Here is a 21148-nt window from a genome sequence, read left to right as displayed (position 1 = left end):
CTGATCATGTCAAACCTAGGGCTTCAATGACTATCCATCTTTCTTAAAATAAAGACAAAGTTCCTTATCGTTACCACCACTAAGATGCTACCTACCTCCTTAGATTCACTGTGCAGCAGCTCCTCTCGGTTTTCTTCACTTCAGCCAAACTTGCCTACTTTCACTCCCGTCATGCTCCGTTTCCCCATATAGGGATTTTGCATATGTTGTTCTGTTTAGAATCATATTTCCTCCCCTTTTTGCCTGGTTAACACCTACTCATCCTTCAGATCTCTGCTCAATCATCACTTTCTCAGGGAAGCTTTCCTTAACTTCCCTTTACTAGGTCAAATTTTCCTTACTGTATGGTATCCTATATTTCTCCTCTGTAGTCCCTATTAGAGGTGCAATTTTATATTTATTTAGCTAAGCCTGTTCATATCTAACTGTCCCACCAGCATAAAAGTTCCATAAGAATTGGGAAAAAAATACTTGTTTTTGCTAATCAAACCCAGTGCCTAGCAAAGGGCCTGGCACACAGCAAAGGACCTGGCATATAACTATGACAAAATTTTCTAAGGCTACAGAACAGTAACATGCAACATGGGCTCTCTACACAAAGATATAATCAACTGAACCTAAAAATACAAAAAGAGTTACCATATATAGGATACCAGTACGTGTTAGGCACTTTATGGGTGTTACCTCATTTAATCCTCACAGCAATCCTGTAAGGCAGGTAGGTAGTATCCCTACCTGGGATTACTCTGTTTTAAAGTCATGAAAATTGAGGCACAAATGATTTGTCTAAAGTCACACAACTAGTAAATGACTGAGCTGATATTGGAACCCAAGTCTGTTTAAGAATCTTCACCACTTTTATTCATACTACATTTTCTACTCACTCTTCCTCCAAACAGCCGCCATTATACTGAAATAAACCACCCTCCTACTCTCAACAAAAGCCTCCATTTATACAGTACTCAGAGGATCTCTCACTGGCAGCACAAATGTATTTATGCTTTGAAATTTGCCTCTAAAGGCTTCCAATTTTTACAATGGTGATACTATCTGTGTATAAATTGGTGCCAGGAAAAAGATAAATACACAGAGTCCTCAAGTAGATTACACTGCTTACCAGTTTGGAAAATCTAGTGTTTTGAAAATTTTTATTCAATGTTAACACTAAATGTATTTTCAGGCTTTCTTTACCAAACCATATGCAATGACTATATATACACATACATATATATACACACTCATATATATACATACACACAAACACCCTACACAAATGTAACAGACACACACACACAGATATATCTCTTTCAATTATATGGGTTGAGAGTCTAAGCCGTGATTCACATTTTTGTAGATTTACTCATTTTGAAAAAATCATACTTTAAAAATTCAAACACAGAAAAGTACAAAGTAAAATAAGGCCCAAATTCCACCATCCAGCATATTTTAATGGATTTTCCTATTTCTATGCATATATATATGTATATATGTATGTATATATATATATAATTTTACATAAATAAATATTATATATACTGTTCTATGGGTCTGTCTTCTTCCCACTCTAAGAATGCACTTTGGACATCTTTCTACATTCTACATATGCCTAAGGCCATATGCAATTAACTAGGCATCTTGTCCATAAACTTAAGGTACCTTTTATAATATTCTAGCTTAAAGGCCTTTAAAAGTCTTTTTCATACTAAACACATAAGACAACTTATTGGCTCTGAGAACATTGATGTACAATATAAGATAGCTTTTCTTCAAAACCCAAACTCTTCTTGTACCACAGGATTGAATTAACCCTCACTCCATATACTTTCTTTTTTGACACTTGATTTTTTTAGCTATAAAATAGTCTAAAAGAAGGGTCAGCAATCTACAGCCTGCCACTGCTTTTCGCAAATCAAGTTTTAATAGAATAAAGCCAAGCCCACTTGTTTAGGGCTGCTTTTGCAGAGTTGAGTAGTTGCATCCACATGGCATGAAAATATTAACTGGCCCCTTCCCAGAAAATGTTTGCTGACCCCAGGGTCTAAAAGATACTTTGCTCAAAGACATAATGAATTTAGACAAGGATAAAAGTGTCTATGCTGTCAAGTCACACCACTCTCTCATAGTGACTGTAACCACAGGCCTAAGTGAATCAGTTTTTATGGTTTTTAGTTCTCATAAATAAAGAAGATCAGGTATAAACAACTTACTTCTTGTACTTTGTTCCAGTTGTCTGTCTCTAGTTTCTGTTGACTCTGTTTAAGTTGGTTTAAACTTGGCTTAATAAGAGAACTTCCTACTGTTTCCTTTGTCCAGTCATCCACCAGTTTGTGCAAGTCATCTGTGAACATCCCTTTTTTACTAGCTGGAGATTGCTGGCATGACGCTGCACTACTTTCCACACACAGAGGATCTATAAGGGAAAAAAACAAAGAAACCATGGAAAGGAATTCAAAGTGATAAATAAATACTCTTTTTTGGCCAATAATGGAGAACCACAGATAAGGTAACCAGACATTCTAGCTTATTTGGGACAGTTCTGGTTTAAAAATGTTGCCCTGGTGTATTTACTAACAGCATCCCTTTCACCCTCAAAAGGTTCCTCTTGTTTGGACAGTAAATTTTATGGTCATCTTAGGTATAAGTCAAATATAATAAATAATATCTCAAAAAATTAGTATCAACCCTAATTTTTTCATCAGTTTCCTCAGACAGATACTTAGAAAGAAGAGTTAGAAAACAATTAATGTTAAAAGTGGAAAGAACCTTAGAAGTCCAATCCAAACCACTTGTTTTATAATGGCGGAAATGAGGCCCAGAAAAAGTAAATTGACAAGCCTGAGTTCTTGCAATTAGTTATCAGCAGAGCCAGGCCTAGAACTCTGAATCCTAGACAAGAACTCTCTCTTTTCAATATACTATACTGACTTTCAACAAGCTTCAGGAAACCAGAATCTCCCATTTCATTTTTTAACAAACATTTCTGTTTGTTAATGATAAAAAGAACGTGTATCTAGAATGGCAGAAACATGCAGATGTTTGTGAGCCTCATGAGTTCTGGAGCACAAGATGTCCAAATAGATGAAAGAAATCAATTACAGATGTCTCCATCAGTGAAAAGTTTCCTAATCTGAACATCACACTAAGTCTTTAAATTATTTAGTATTATTATACACCCTTACTAAATCTTTCTTACAGAAAAGATTCATAAAATTCCTCTGATTTACATGTCAAAACTTACAAAGTGGGTCTAAAGTGAACTTTAGGAAATACAGTTGTGAAATTTAAGCACAATAACATCTCCAGGGATTTTATTAATGTGAAAATTTCTCAATTGTTATGGTACTTTTTTTTAATTGTGAAAAATTATGGAAAATGTAAAAAGATAATGCAAGAAGCCTCCATATTAACACTTTCAAAGTAGTTTTCTTTAGCTTCTTCTTCCTTGTTCTATTTTTTGGATGGAAAGATTGGGAGCCAGGAGGTAAACAGCTGAGGTTATATGCTGCAGTGAGAACCCAGGTATCCAGACTATTTGGTCAGTGTGCTTTCCACTGTACCATGGCAACCCATGCAACATACTGGGAAATGGATGAGAAAATTGCTTAATAAGGAGAAACATGATATTCTCAATGATTACTTATACATAGTCTGTTATTCTCTATGACCCCTGAGCTACTGAAGGCTTATGTTCAAAGAAATTAAAAATTAAATGGAAACATATTAGTGAAAATTGCTTAGGAAGAGTTTAATGAATTAAGTAGAACACATTCTCATATATAAAAGAGCTTTATAAAAATAATGTTTGCTAATTTGGGGCAACCATGATGTAACAAAATGACATACCAATCTTGTTGGAATTCCTACTTTTCTGAGACTTAAAGCCCAAGGACATATAAGTCAGCATATAATAAAAGTATCATTTTCCTGTTACCTCTCTGTACATTTATCTAATTCTCTGTCAACTCCTGTGAGAGAACAAATAGCACAAAAATGTTGGGGAAGGCTCTGGAGCTGAAGCCTTTATAGATTATGTTCTTACCCTGGAAAAATGTCAGCAGGTAGGAATAAAAAGATGATGGCCAGAAACATATCCAAATTAGTGCCAGCATTTTTGCCCATGTAGCTTCTTTTAGGAGTATTTTTGTGCTCATTCCCTTTAGTCTCTAAAAAAACTTGTTGCACAGAGCTAAGTTTGAATGTCATTCACTTAAGAACATTTCTTTTTTTGCTGTTGAAGTACAGTCAATTACAGTGTGTCAATTTCTAGTGTACAATTTCCCAGTCATGCATATACATACATATATTTGTTTTCATATTCTTTTTCATTAAAGGTTATTACAAGATATTGAACATAGTTTCCTGTGCTATACTGAAGAAACTTTTTAAAATCTATTTTTATATATAGTGGCTAACATTTGTAAATCTCAAACTCCCAAATTTATCCCTTTCCACCCCCCTTCCCTGGTAACCATGATTGTTTACTATGTCTGCGAGTCTAATTCGAACATTCACCCCAAAGTTCACAGCAGCACTATATACAATAGCTAAGACATGGGAGCAACCTAAATGTCCATCGACAGATGACTGGATAGAGAAGTTGTAGTATATTTATCCAATGGAATACTACTCAGCCTTAAAAAAGAATAAAATAATGCCATTTGCAGCAACATGGATGGACCTAGAGATCATCATTCTAAGTGAAGTAAGCCAGAAAGAGAAAGAAAAATACCATATGATATCACTCATATGTGGAATCTTAAAAAAAAAAAGGACACTATGAACTCATCTACAAAATACTTAAGAACATTTCTGCACTAAGGGAAAACCGAATCAGGATTTTTCTTGTGTATGAATATGAATCTGGTGGAACAAGTGATCTTGATGCCACTTAAGTGAAGGAAGAAATAATTAACACACCAAGTATTTTTTTTATTGAGATAACATTGATCTATACATTATGTAAGTTTCATGTGTACTACATTATATTTCTACTTCTGTACACCTTACAGTGTGCTCACCACCAGAAATTTTGTTTTCATCCGTCACCATACAGTTGATCTCCTTTACCCACTTCACCTTCACCCTATTCCTCCCACTCTGGTAACCACTACTCTGTTCTCTGTATCTTTTTTTGTTGTTGTTGTTAACCAAACCAAGTATTTAAATGAAACAGGGGCTGAGGCAAGACTACTGCTAAGTAGGCAACTGAAAGGTCTATGTACACACACCTTCCATAAGTTACCAAGAACAATATGCCACTGGAGAAGGAAGAAATGTTATTTGAAAGTTATTCAGTGCCTAACTGTGCTTAACACACGGAAGGAACATTTATTGATTTCATTGGAGAGTTATTCATATATTGAAGTTTACAGACTTTTTAAAAATTACCCAACCAATGCACATTAAAAGAAGTCCTCTACAAATGTGTTTTTATGATAGGTAGTAACACTACTTGTTAACTTCAAAGGTGCTCTTTAATATTCAGTCCTTATTTATGAAATGAATAAAACCAGAGTTCAGTCCTTGGTGTTCTTTTCTGTTTTCCCCCCAAGGTGATTCCTATGTTCAGACAGTAATCACCCACCTGTAAGTTTCTTTCTCATTTCAAATCTTGATCTCTCTTCAATCCAACCCCACAACCAGCTCCCAAATGTGTTTTTCCACTTCAATGTCAAAAAATTGTTCAATTCAATACACCTAGAATCAAACCTGTCATGGTCTTGGCATGACAGCTGGCCTGAATATTGTATTTCTGTTAAAGATGCCACATTTTCTCCAAACCGCCCAGACTCAGATCCTTTGGCTCTCCCCACAAACACACACATATCCAGTTCATTATCATATTATGACAATTCATCCTACATAACATCTCTCTCATCTATTTTCATTTCCACAATTCTCTAAGCTCTTAATCCTGTCATACATGGACTGCTATGATTGCAATGACCTAAACAGATTCACTCCCTGGCTCCAGCCAATACACTCTTCACATTGCCACCAGATTAATATCAGTTAAATGCCATTTTCAGCATTTCACTCCTCAGCTCAAAAAAACACACCAAACTTTAATAGTTTCTTAATACTAACAATAGTGGGTTTTCAACTTGTTTAGGTGGCAAAGCCCTTAGTAGTCATGGTTGTCTTTGCAGAACAGATACATTATTTTATTTATTAACCTTCAGCAAATATACTATCTCATTTATTTAGCTTAAATACATAACTATGTGTTAGATTAAATATATTATCTTATGCCAAACTATAACATAGATAAGAAGTGGCAGTTGCCAAAGGTTTCTTTAAAAAAAAAAGTGTGAAAAAATCCCTTGTAATGTAAACCCGCCATCTAACCCAACTATTATATTCTCTTTCTCCCAAATAAATCTTACATTTTACCATTTGCATGCCTTTATATCATGCAGTTCTACCTACTGACAATACTCTTCACACTCCACTTCAACAATTTTAATCTGGTCCTTTTATCTTTCAAGACCAACTCAAATCTTACTTCCTGTATGAAGCAGTCTCAGACCACTATGGCCCTGAATGATCTTTCATTGCCTCCTTTCAATCCACTGTAGACACAATTTCTGGTATTAGGAGGCAATGCATTATAATAGTCAAGAGCCAAGGCTTTGGGGTCAGACAGATTTGGATTCCTTCTCTTATGAAATGAGATCCTAGGGAAGTTGGCTTAATCCAACTAACTGTGGAGTCCTTGCCCGTAAGAGACAGAGATGTTTGAAGAATTAAGATTCTACCTATCTACTTCTACCTACTTCAGAGATGTTTGAAGAATTGAGATTATGTAATGCAATTATGTTTCAGGGCTCCCAAGACCACTCATGGATTCAGTGATTCAACAGAAGGCTTCAGAGGACTCAGCATACAGTCTTACTGACAGCTAAGTTTATTACAGTGAAAGGATGCAGAATAGGATCAGCAAAGGAAAAAGACACAGGAATCTAGAGATATTCATGCACAGACTTCCTTAAGCTCTTTTCCTATGGTGAGGAGGTATGCTCCTTTCTCTCAGCAACAGAAAATGCAGCAACATATGCGTAAGTTTCTGGCCAGGGAAGCCCATTAAAGACTCAGTGCCCAAGGTTTTTACTGGGGACTGGTCACTTAGGCACCTTCTGCCTAGCATGTACCAAAATGCCAGACTCTATGAAAGAAAGCAGGTACTTGGCATAAATCACATTATTTGTACCAACAATCTAGGCAAAGTAAACTATACTTATCAGGGAAGAAAGGGAAACCAAGTCCCTACACACCAGCCAAGGGCCAACCCTGGAAACAGGGCTTTCCAAAGATAGCAATCTTGTGCCTCCTATGTTAACTCTTTCCTGCACAAGTTTAGCACAGTGCTCACGTTAGAAGTTAACTAGACATGTACACTGTAGATACCATTATATTGCAACATCATGCATCAGTTCGAGTTTCTCACAAAACAGGTATAATTGTGGGCAAGGGAAGATGGATGTGGATCTCTGAATATATGTTAAGGCAGTGCTTCTTAAAAAGTGTTCTGTGAAAAGTAGGTTCTGTGGTAAAACTGTTTTGGGAAACGTATATTACTTCCCTTCTTGAAAACCCTCACTTCCTAGTAGCACATTAAAGGATCTACAAGGTTCTATGGTGAAAAAACTGGTTTTTATATGATGGACTTCAACATTTTCTATTTGATCATGCAATACCCATTAACTCTTTGCTGACAGTTTACAAAATGCTGTGCTAAGGCCAACAAGTGTGTCCACCAAACCTAGCCAAATGGGGAAAACATGAAATGACAGCAAGCTTTGAAAGAGAACTATTAGAGATAGAAATATGAAATCACTTGGTCCTGTGATGATAGTCAATGAAGTAATAAAACCACTAGAAGGTATGTGTAGAATACCCTATCTTTGCAAACTTGGCTTCAATGAATTCTTAAAAACAGAGAGAAAATGAAGATTAGGTCCCACTTACAGAAACAATATTTTAATATTAGGTCTGCTTAAGAATCAATCTAAACATTTTAATAAATAAGTTAATTTAACAGAAGTTTAATAGTCAGTTACTCTCCTTCCTACCTGCTAGAAACTAATTTCAGGCTTTCAGAATGACTGAGTGAGGAGGTTATCAAATCCTTTCCCTCAAAAGCAAATAGTAAAACTAGACAAAACTCTCAAAAACAACCATTTTAGCAATCTGGAACTTGTCCAAAGGCATACAACAAAATCAGAAGCATTTGTTCATGAAAACTACTCAACTTTTAAGAACTGTGCAATCAGTGGCGTTTTGGCCCAAGGCTGCCCCTGTCACCCCTGCCCCAGCTCTTTTTGCCCAGCAATTCAACCATAACAGGGCTGGCTGAGAAAACAACAGGCTTTGTTGCCACAGGGAACTCCATTGATTTGGAGTTTTAGAAACAGTAACTCCATTAACCTGAGGTTTACAGGGAGATCTGGGAAGTGAGACAACCATAGGAGGCTTGATCAATTCTCCACATATCTCAGGTTGAATGGAAAATCATTACATGCACAGCAAAGACTTGAGGGCCTAAACCATACACACATCACTGGCAGACAGACCCTGCATGCAGAGAGGAGGCATGAGAGATCCCAGAGGAGAATAAAAGCTGGGTCAGACTAGAAAATGGCCTCAAGTTTGAATGAGTTTCCTGGTGCACACACAGATACATCAGCAGAAAGTGGAAGCCCTACTGGCTTGAGGTGTTTAAGTGTAGCCTCTAATTAGTCTCTGGCTGAACACTAAACATTGCAGATAAAGAGGTCACTCCCAGGAAGCCAAGCTTAAAAGTGAAAACTAGGGGAAAAAAACCGAGTAGTGACATCAGCAGCTACACACTGCAGGGCAGACAGGTTTCACATGTTTAGTCCGTCCATAAAAGCTGGACAGGATGCATGGAGGAGCTATCTGAGAATTCTGAATAGTAAATAGTAGCAAGTGACTAGGGAATAAGACCAAAATTCGAGTACCATTAAAATGACAGTGAGCTTACCAATATTTCCTGTCTAGTATCCCATGGTTAACCTGAAAGTGGGTACTGGGGTATTAAATGAGAGCTCTCCAGAGGAAATCTTCTACTTTTGGCATGAGAAATAGGAAAGGGAACTTCTAAAATTCTCATATAGAAATCACCTATTTTCTTCTTCTTTTTTATGTATTCTTTCCCCAAGCCCCCAAGCAATCCTGTAGTAGCAGAGTCCACAGCCACGATGGAAGCTCATGGAAGCCAAACTCTTGAGAAAGAGGACCCACCCACTTCTGATTAGTGGAGTTATGGTCCCATGAAAGTGAAGACAATCATTGTTGCTTTATTGCTCTCTAGTCTCCCAAAGCTTGGCCCTGAACGTGTGCACAGTGGTAGATGTGCACAAGAGAGCAGAGAAACAACAATCTCAGATTTCTGGCTGAGGAACAAAAAAAAAAAAGTCAATGGGAATCAAAAAGTACTGGAGGTGGGGAGGGTTTATAGCTCAAGTGGTAAAGTGCATGCTTAGCATGCACCAGGTCCTGGGTTCAATCCCCAGTAACCCCTCTAAACATAAATAAACCTAATTACCTTTCCCCCACAATAATATAATTAATTAATTAATTAAAGTATTGGAGGTATTGCAGGGAGGGAGTAGCTGAGGAAAGTTATTTTTGAATGCCTGGGTTTACTACTTAGCTGTGTATACACGAATCTGATACTATTCAGCATACTGAAGACATGAATACTGAACTAACAGACAACATCCCTAGGCTGAGACCCACTAGGAGACCCACATGTGGAGCAGGTCCAAGGAACACCACAGAGGCAATGTAACTGAACTGACATTAGAACAACGGACCACAGAAGACAGGTTGCAACTCATAAGGTAAAAATAACTGGGTCAATTACCTCCTATAACAAATATCAACATTGTCTACATAGGATTTTAAAAAGACACCAGAGTCTAAGAATGTTCAAAATGTCCAGATAATGTTCAGTATGACTTGGCATACACAGAACCAGGACAATTTCAACTCATATGGGAAAAGATAACCAACAGATACTAATTCAAGGATGGTACAGATGTTGGAATTATCTGAGAAAGACTCTAAAGCAGCTATTATAAAAATGCTCAAATAGGTAATCATGAAAACTACTGAAACCAATGATAAAATAGAAAGTCTCAACAAAGAAACAGATATAGAGAAATTTTTATAAGTAAAATTTGAGAATCAAAAAATACACAACAACCCCCAAAAAGCCTCCTTGGATGGACTCAACAGCAGAAAGGAGATGACAGAATTCAATTTTTTTCCAGTTTTATTGACATATAAGTGACATACAGCCTGTATAAGTTTAAGGTGTAGAGCATAACGATTTGACTTACATACATCATGAAATGATTACCACAATAAGTTTAGTGAAGAATTCATCATCTCATATAGGTACAAAATAAAAGAAAAAAAATTTTCCTTGTGATAAGAACTCTTAGGATTTACTCTCTTAACAATTTTCATACATAACTATAGCAGTGTTAATTATATTAATCATGTTGTATATTATATCCCTAGTACTTATTTACCTTATAACGAGAAGCTTGTACCTTTGACTACTTTTGTCACCAAAGATACTGCATTTTTACTGACTATATTCCTCATGTGACTCATTTATTTTGTAACTGGAAGTCTGAACCACTTAATTTCCTTCATCTATTTCACTCATCCCCCCAACTCCCAGAAAATTCAGTTTTAACAACAGAGAAGTAAGATTGAAAAACAAAGATGAACAGAAACTAAAGGATCTACAGTGCAATAGCAAAAGATCTAAAATCTGAGTCATCAGAGTCCTAGAAGGAGAATGAAAAAAAGAGTGTGATTAGAAAAAAATATTTGAAGAAATAGTAGCTGAAAGTTTGCTAAATTTGACAAAGGACATAAGCCTACCATATTCAAGAAGCTCACTGAACTCAAAACAGAAATAAACACAAAGAAACTCATACCTACAAACATAAAACTTGCTGAAACTGAAATAGAAAAATTGCTGAAAATTAAAAGAAAAAAATTATGAAAGCAACCAGAGAAAACCAATGCATTTTATACAGGAAAACAATGATTCAAATTTCTAGGGATTTCTCCTCACAAACCATGGGAAGCTAGAAGGAAGTGGCATAATTTTTTTTAAATGCTAAAAGATATAACTGTCAACCCAAAATTCTGTATACAGCAAAAATATCCTTCTGGAATGAGGTGTGAAAAAAGACCTTCTCAGATAAAAAAAAGTTAATAGAATTTGTCACCAGCAGACCTATTCTAAAAGAATAGAGCTAAAGAAAGATCTTAAACAGAGAGAAATTATATGAGTAGGAAATATGAAAAAGCAGAAATGAAGGAAGACCAACAGATATCAGGGTAAATGTATTTTTCTTTTGAGTTCTAAAACTCAAGAAAAAATGAAATTTATAACTCTGTGTGATGTAGTTTTCCATAGACGTAGATGTAATACATAAGACAATTATAAAGGACGAAACCTATATGGATGTAAGGTTTCAACACTCCTTTTGATGTGGTAAACAATTGATTTTAAATAGACTGAAAAGGTAAATATGTACATTATAATCCCTAGAACAACCACAAAAAATATACAAGGAAATAAAGAAAAAACAAAATAGATAAATTAAAATGGAATACTAAAAATATATTCAAATAAACCAAATGAAGGTAGAAAAGGGGAAGAAAAGGAATAAAAAACATAAACAGAAAATAGATTTAAAATATGGTAGACCAAAATCCAAACATATAGATCATTACATTAAATGTAAATGGTTTAAGAATAACTGAAAGACAGAGAGTAACAGAATGGATTTTTTCAATATGACCATAAACTGCCTGCAAGAAACTCATTTCAAATATAACAATATAGGCAGACTAAAACTAAAAGGATGAAAAAGATACACCATACAAACATTAACCAAAAGAAAGATGAAATGAGTGTCTGGTATCAGACAAAGCAGATATCAAAGCAAGCAGAAATAACAAAGAGTAAAGAGGGATACTACACAATGATAAAAGAGATTCAATTCACCAAGAAGACATAATAATGCTAAATGTATATGTAACTAACAAAACATCCTCAAAATACATGAGGCAAAAACTGACAGAACTAAAAGGAGAAAGAGACAAGTCTGCAATTACAGCTGGGGTCTTCAACACTATTCTCTCAGTCAACAATAGAAGTAGTGGACAGCAAATAAGCAAGGATATAGAATAATTGAACAATACCATTCCAACATCTAGATCTAACTGACATTTATAGATCACTCTACTAAAGAACAACAGGGTATACAATATTTTCAAATGCACATGAAACATTCACCTAAATAGACCATATCCTGGGTCATAAAACAAACCTGAACAAATTGAAAGAAATCAAAACCACTAACAATATATTCTCTGATCATAATAAAACTGAAGTACAAATTAGTAACAGAAGTAACAAGAAAAATCTCAAAACCCTTGGAAATTAAACAACACACTACCGAATAAACCATGAAACAAAGAGAAAGTCTCAAGGGAAATAAGAAAAAAATTGGAACTGAAAATAACCCCCAAAATTCAACATATCAAAACACTGGGGATCCTAGAGAACAAAGAATAAACCTTAATGTGTGAAAAAAATTCTAAATCATTTAGGAGGTCATAGGATCCCAGGATGGAATGCATTTGTCAAAATACATAGAACTTCATGGCACAAAGAGTCAACTTTAATGTATGAAAATTTAAAAATTCATTTAGGAGGTTCAAGGGATTCCAGGATGGAATGCAGAATGTGACAAAAGAATCTAACCATATTACAAATGTATAAAAGAACCGTGTCACATAAAGGAGTCAGGGAACAAGTGCTGACCTACGTAAATTGGAAAAGAGCCATACCTATAATACTAAAGGCAAAAGAAACTACCCATAAGCACTGCATTCTAGTTGATAGAGGTGTTTCTCACTGGGTTATAAATTAGTAATTCTGAAACCACTATACCTTATACTGGAATTGAACAATTAAATAAATAGAGGATGGTGAGAGCCTCTCATTGTTGGAGTGAGAGTTTACAGATAAACAAGGGAAGAAAGCTATACAACCAATGTGGATTGCACACCAAGCACCCAGATCTTGGTTTCTAATATATTCCAGAATAAAATGAATTAGGCTTCCTTATAGAAATGATGGCTTCTAGGACTGAAGCAGAAAATACACAAGATAAGCTTGGAGAATCTTCTGGTGCCAGTGTAGGGGAGCAAAACTTGCCACCCCAAAATATCTCTTTGGCTTGTGGATTATTTCAAGCTGAAAACAATCAAAGCCCAAAAGACCTGGGAACAAACTTTGACCTTCCCCCTAACTGCCTAAAAGAATTTAGACAGAGGGCCTGTTTCCAGTATAGAGCCATCACCAGAGATATCTCCGAAGAAAAGGGCTAGGTGTGGTGAGGGAAACTCTAAGCAGGACTAAAGATCAGTCCACTCGGTTTCCCATTGTATCTACATGGCCCAGCAAACGTTTGCTTTTCCTTCTCCATGTGAATTGCCTTCCTACCCTTTGAAGTCCCAAACCACTATTCCCAACATCTTCTTTTGTTCTTAGCTAAAAATGGCATTTAAGGTGAGGGCTTTGGCCATTTTGGTGAGTTACTCAGTTTTCCTGGATCTCTCCCATGTATACATGTTATTAAACTTTTGTTTGATTTTTCTCCTATTAATCTGTTTCATGTCAATTTAATCCTTAGACCAGCCAGAGGAACTTAGGACAGAGGAAAATTTATCCCTCCCCATCACCAGTAAGTAAAGATGTGTTCAAAAACAAAATTCTACAAAATAACTGACGGGTACTCCTCAACACTGTCAGAGTCATCAAAAACAAAGAAATTCTGCAAAAACTGTTAAAGTTAAAAGAAACATAGGAGACATGACCCCTAAATACAATGTGGTATCCTGGATGTAATCCTGGGACAGAAAATGGATATAATGTGAATGTATCAAGATTGGTTTATTATGATGACAAATGCACCATAATTATGTATAAGATGTTAATAATGGGGGAAATTGGGTGTCAGGTACACGGAAACTTTCTTTACTAGCTTAACAATTTTTCTGTAAATCTAAAACTATCCCCCCCAAATAAAACCTAATTTAAAACATCTTAATAGATGGAGCTAAATTAGTGCTTATAGGAAAATTTATACCATTGAATGCTTATATTACAAAAAGAAAGGTCTCACATCAAAAATCTAAGCTTCCATTTTAAGAAACTAGAAAAAGCAAAATAAAAACAAGGCATGCAGAAGGAATGAAATGATAAAGAGCAGAAATCAATGAAATTTTAAACTGGAAAACAATAAAGCAAATCAATAAAAGCAAAAATGATCTTTGAAAAGATCAATAAAATTGGTAAATATCTATCAACACTGACAAAGAAAAAAGAGAAGATACAAATTACAAATATCAGGAATGAAAGAGGATATTACTATAAACATTCAAGAAATTAAAAAGATAGTAATGAAATACTCTAAACACAAAGATTCAGCAGCTTAGATGAAGTAGACCAAGTTCTCAAAAACCACAAACTACCAAAACTCACCCAATAGGAAATTTATAATCTGCAAAAGCCTGTAACTACTATTACAGAATTTGAATTTGAAGCTAAAAAACCTCCCCCAAAAAGTCTCTGAGCTCACATGGTTTCATGGGAAATTCTTCTAGACATTTAAAGAAGTAATACTAACTCAACAAAAACTCTTTCAAAAAATAGAAAAAGAGGAAGGAGAATGCCTTCAAAAAACGCAGCCTACGGGCCTAGGTAAACTTGCTCTTAAAACAATGAAAATATGGGCAAAACAACTAAAACCAACCATTTTGAAACTCTGACAATTATCCAAAGACACAGAACAAAATAAAAATCATTTATCCAAGACAAACTACTGAGGTCTGTGGCATTTTAACTTGTAGCAATTCCCATCCCTCCTTCCTCCCCAGCTCAGTGTTGTAGTAGCCAAAAGCCAGCAGCACTGTAGACAATAGGGAGAACAGAACTCTTTTTGAGCTGCCTTAAAAGCATCATCCCTGGAGCACAGTCACTATTTTGTCTAAACTTGCAGCAACCTGGGAAAATCTCTATTCTCAGTGTGATGAATATTTGATTTCACTTAGACCTCAGCTCAGCCCACCCAGACATGAGTATGAGGGGTGGGGAGTGGGTAGGAGGCTACCTCCAAGACATTACTGAAATAATAGGAAAGTGCTGGCAACAACTCAGAAGCCTAAGGCTGTGATTTCAGTTGGGGCAAACAAGAGCCTGGTCTAGAATTAAAAAGTAATGCTAGGACAAGTAGATAACCATAGGAAACTTTGAAAATTTCTGATATATTCCTGAGAATGTAAATGTTTGCCATGCCAAGACAGACCTGAGAAAGAAGAAAGGACTAGTTACTCAATTCTGGCTGAACTTGAGTTTCTGGGCAAGCAGGAAGTAAATTCAAAGGGTGTCTTACAAACTGAAGCCTGAACATGTGCCTTCTCACAGAGATCTCCCTGGCAAAAAGCAACAAGACAAGGCATTTAATGAAATCTTCCAACCAATCATTGGCTCACGACTACAAGTACTGGCCCAGGAGTGAACCCTAGCATACCAGGCTTTACACATTTTTTAGAAATTTTTTAGTGAGCAAAGAACTCGTGGAATATAGAATTAGTGAAGGAAAATCACTAAACAAATAAGCAGCAACAAAAAAATATTAACAATTATAATAAGCAAAATACAGCAACAACAAACCTTGGTTGTTGTGGGACACAACTGCGGCCAGTCAGTGACACGGGTTGGTAAAAGAATTTACCAGAGATGAAGGAGAAGAATAGTAAAGGACTTTATTAGGGTACACTGTCATAGACAACAGTGGGCCACAAAGGCGAGAGGTGCCTGCGTGAGCACTGAGGGTCGGTTGTTGGGGTCTTTTATAAGGTAGGGTCACAAGATGTCTGATGTGTACAAGTCTCTGATTGGTTGTAGGTGAGGTGAAAGGTTTAGGGTCCATGAAGGGTGGTGGGGTTTATGACTCTGATAAGGTAGGCTGAAACAAACCAGCCTGAGCTATTGTGAGATTAGGCATTACCTAGGGCTATTAGTTTGTTAGGGCAAACATGACCAGTAAAGAATGTACTTTATCTGTTGAAGGAACACAAGCAGACATCTGAGAACCCAGAAATAGGGGCTGTTGGACTTTGAAGGATGTCAGTTGGCCCCACAGAGGAAGGGGGTGAAAGGAATCTGACTCAAGAGCTGTTGCAATATATTATCTATAATGTCCAGTTTTATCCCAAAATTAAGAGACATGCAAAGAAATAGTAAATTATGCCACATATACAGAAAAGAAAAAAAAAAGGAGTCAACAAAAACATCCTGAAGGAGGCCTACATTTTGGACTTAGTAGACAAAGCCTTTAAAATCAGTTATTATAAACGTATTCAAAACAACTTAAGGAAACTATGTCTAAAAAAATTAAAAGAAAGTGTATGATGACAATGTCTCACACCAAATAGAGAACATCAATAAAGAGATAGAAATTATTTTAAAAAAATAGAAATTCTGTAGTTGAAAAGTATAAAAACTGAAACAAAAAATTCACCAGAAAGGCTCAACAACAGATTTGAGTGAGCAAGAGAAAGAATCAGAAATCTACTCTGAGGAACAGAAAGAACAAAGAATGAAATAAAATAAACAGAGGCTCAGAGACCTGTGGAATACCATCAGGCATGACAAAATATACATAATATAATGGGAGTCCCAAACAATAAAGAGAAAGGGGCAGAAAAAAGTATCAATGAGATCCATACCTATGCATAGCATAATTAAATTGATGAAAGTCAGTGTGTCTAGGTATGGATCTCATTGAATTTACTCTAGAGAAATTTTAAAGAGTAAACTAAAATCAAAGTAAGTAGAGGAAAGTAAATAGTAAAGATCAGAATGGAAATAAATGAAATCAAGAAAAGCAAGTAAAGAGACTCAATGAAACTAAAAGTTGGTTTTTTTGAAAAGATCAACCAAATTGACAAACCATTAACTAGACTAACCAAGAAAAAAAGAGAGAAGACTCAAATTACTAAAATAAAAAAATGAAAAAGCTGACATCACTATAAATCATACAGAAATAAAAAGGATTTTAAGAGAATACTATGAACAACTGTATGCCAACAAATTTGATATTTTAGATGAAAAAAATCTTAACATAACAAGCAAAGAGATCGAATTTGTGTCTTAAAAACGTCTAATATGTAAAAGCAAGGCCCAGATGGCTTTACTATTTAATTCTACCGAACAATTAAGGAAGAATTCACACCAATTCTTTATAAACTCTTCTAAAAAACAGGATACAAAAAATGGCAAAAGTCTTGAATAGGCACTTCACCAAAGAGGATATATGTATAGCAAATAAGCATAAGGAAAAAACATACAACATTATTAATTCGTTAGGGAAATGAAAATTAAAACCACCATGTAATACTACCACATACCAATTAGATTGGTTAAAATAAAGAATAACAATAATACCAAATGCTGAAGAGCATCAGAGAAAATGGAAGTCTCATACATGCTGATGGGAATGGAAAATGATGTAGCTGCTTGGGAAAACAGTTTCAAAGTTTCTTAAAATTTTTAATATAGAGGGGAGGGTAATAGCTTAGTGGCAGAGCATATGTTTAGCATGCACAAGGTCCTGGGTTCAATCCCCAGTATCTTAACTAAAATAAATAAACCTAATCACCTCTCCCCCCTAAAAATAAATAAAAATTGTTTAAAAGAAAAAAAATTAAATATACATACCATATGAGTCAGCAATTTTACTTCTGGGTATTTTATCCAAATGAACTGAATACTTGTGTTCACCCAAAAAGCTTTACATGAGTATTTATAGCAGCTTTATTTGTAAAACCCAGCACTGGAAAGAACCCAAATATCTTTCAACAAGTGAATGGATAAACAAACTGTTGTACATCCACACCATGGCATATTACTCAGCAACAAAAAGGAACAAGTTATTATAACACAAAATAACTTAAAGAATCTCAAAGACAATGTTCCAGTCAAAAAAGCAGTCTCAAAAGGCATGTTTTTACCATGAGATTCCATGGTTGATTAGAAAGAGGCAGTGTAGTGTAAGTGCCTGACAATTAACGTTTTTGATTATAAGTGCCTGCCGTTAAGCTTTTGATTGCTGAGGTATCCATTTCAAAGAAATCCATATCAAATAAACACACTGCCAGCTATACAACTAGACAAAGAGCCATGCCACCCAATGCATGAAGTTATACCCTTTTAGAAAGCTCTGGTTGACCTTGATAACTGATAACTGAATGATCCTGCTTTTCTCTTCCTGTACTTTAATTCCTGCTCTCGTGTTTCAAATTCACCAATAAAGAGTGAACCTGTGAAACCCTAGGCTCTCCATCCTCGATCCCAATAAGGAATAACCTCTACTCCTGTGCACTCTTGCTCTCTAGTGCATGCTTCCCCCTGCTCCTCCAACCTCTTGCTGTGTGGCCCCAGGTATGATGTGTATTTCCCAGGACCTGTGAATAATAAACCTGGTTTTATCAAAGTTCCCTGATGGTTGTTGCTGAGGTGCATCATGCAATCATAATAAAAACCACAAGGGCTGGTCTAGCCACAACGTTGGCTCCAGTAGGGGGACATCTTTTCTCTGACCCTCTCTCCTGCCTCTCTCTTCCATTTTAGAGGATCCTGTGATTATTACACTGGGCCCACCCAGATAATCCAGAATATGTCCCCATTTTTAAATGTTGATTAACATCTTTACCTCAATTACCCTTTGTAATATAACTGAACATAGTCACAGGTTCCAGGGATTTGCACATGGACCTCTTTGGAGGGGAGGCATTATTCTGCCTACTACAAATTCTGTTAAGATCTCATATCTATCCTTGCAGTTCATCCTCAACCCCCACCTTGACCATGTACATGTAACCAAGGAAGTCTGACCTGAGTAACAACTTCTCTAATAGTTAAGTAGAGACTGATCCTCTCTTTTTACAAATTAAAGATGTACATTTTTCTAAGATTCTCATAATAAATAAAGATCTCTTTCATCAGATAGAACATGACTATATTTTTAAGATTATCTTAAAATAAACTCATCAACACTCTAAATGCTAGACCAGCAGTTCCCACCAACTGCTAACATTTCAAAAACTATTCTTGGGATTGAAATTGGGCTTCCCAGTATTTATTTTCCAAATGAAAACATAAAATACTCATCTGCTTTCCAAACTCTATCATCTATCCTCACCATTATTTCATAAAAGAATATTTAGCACCAAAAAGGTAGAAAAGAATCTCAGAATAATATACACCTCTTTAAACCATCTTAGCTTGATAAAAATAAATATATTATCATTATTTTTCTAATTTTGCTGACCTTTGACCAGTTCCTTTTAATCACTTTTAAGACTGATTTACCTGTAGCAACTGTGCCACTGTCCACATGTGTCAAGGATTGGGGACGGCTTCGAAGTTTGCTCTTGAAAGATCTTGGTCTGCGTGGTGATGCAGGTGTCAGAGGAACCTCTGATGACTGGATTTTACTATCTTTAATTGCCCGAAGGCGTTCATAGAGCTCCTGCAGCTCCTTATTCTGCTGGGTTTGAAGATTTACCACCTCCTGAATGTGTCTGAATGAAAATTATACAGAAAGCATTTTAATGGCACTGGCACCATATAGATGAGCCAAAGAACTCTACACCAGTACAAATAAGTAAAGTTTAACAAGGTATTTAAGAATGTGGAAATGCAGAATATTTTCACAATTTCAGGATGTTAAATGCCTTTCTAAGTACAACATTGAACTAATGAGACATAAAGTTAAATAAACTGATACCAAATTTCAAAAATTTCAATATAGTGAAAAACAATTAAAAAGTTAAATATAGTATAGTCACATAGTATTGATAACATTAATTTTTCTTTATTATATGTTGCAAGTATAAACAGGAAGAAAATTTGTAACATATAGTAAAAGGTTAATATTCAGAATGTATAAATAGCTTCTAAAACTTAGTAAGAAAAAAAGAAACAACTTTATAGAAAAGAGGGGAAAGAATAAGAAAAGATGACTCCAAAGAAGAGGAAACACAAGTAGCCAATAAATACGAGATGCACAACCTCACTACTAATTAGGAGAACACAATTAAAAAAAATTTTTTTTTAAATTCATCTGATTGGAATCAAATAAAAAGGATCAGTAATATCCAGTTCAATATTGTTAAGGAGTCAGAAAACAGGCATTTTCATATATTTTTGTTTGGTATATAAAATGATATATTTACACTGGATGACAATTTTAAATGTACACACCTTTTAACCCAGCAATTCCACTTTTAGGTTATCTATCCTATAAAAATACTCACATTAAGTATGAAAAAATATAAGGATGTTTATGTCAACATTGTTTACATAAGCAAAATATGGGATAAAACAAATGCCAATTAAGAAAAAATTAAATAAACTTTAAATGGCTATATGCTACTCTAGTGTATAGGGAATAAAGATTACTGGTATACATGAATATTCAAACATGAATATAAAGAGACAATGTTAACTCCTAAAATTGTAGAATAACATTTATTATGATCCAACTTTTGTAAAATGCAGAAACTATATATTTATAAATGCATAGAAAAATGACAGGCACAATATGCACCAAACAGTTCACAGCAGTTACCTCTGAGAAATGAGATTAGGGCATGAGAAACAGGAGATTGTTTGTTTTGTGTGCTTTTTTTTTTTCTTTTTTTTACTGTTTTGATACTATGATTTATAATAAAAAAACATGTATTTGGTCTTTGTCCCTATTCCTGGCACACAATTCCTAAAATCCTTGTAATTTCCTAAGTGATTAGAGCAATGGGAGGATCTTTTGTTATATTTGGTCTTTGGCCCTCAAATAGCTCCAGCTCCTGCAATAGCTCCAAAGTGATAAAGGTAATAACAAAGTCTTATCATTCAAAACAAGCCACTTTGAATCACACCTGAATTTATATTAATGAAATGAGTTTTGGATAACCCCTAAGGATGGGGGCTAGTTGCCAGGGGAACCAACCAGGTGAT

The 21148-nt window shown here is 35.4% G+C and overlaps 1 protein-coding gene across 2 annotated transcripts in view; it reads right to left on the bottom strand.

The window, feature by feature from the left end:
• The window catches only part of WNK3 (WNK lysine deficient protein kinase 3), a 126649-nt gene that overhangs the window by 7130 nt on the left and 98371 nt on the right, over positions 1 to 21148 (bottom strand). For both annotated transcript variants that reach the window (XM_064483118.1, XM_010996825.3), the window contains exons 21-22: positions 19502 to 19713; positions 2208 to 2410 (exon numbers count right to left, since the gene is read on the bottom strand). In XM_064483118.1, the coding sequence (XP_064339188.1) occupies positions 2208 to 2410; positions 19502 to 19713 (415 nt within the window). The remainder of the gene's footprint in view (positions 1 to 2207; positions 2411 to 19501; positions 19714 to 21148) is intronic.

The sequence above is a fragment of the Camelus dromedarius genome, chromosome X, assembly GCF_036321535.1.
Source record: "Camelus dromedarius isolate mCamDro1 chromosome X, mCamDro1.pat, whole genome shotgun sequence".
NCBI lineage: Eukaryota > Metazoa > Chordata > Mammalia > Artiodactyla > Camelidae > Camelus > Camelus dromedarius.
The sequence above is the reverse complement of the archived record's forward strand: the minus strand, read 5'-3'. Positions and strand labels throughout refer to the sequence as shown.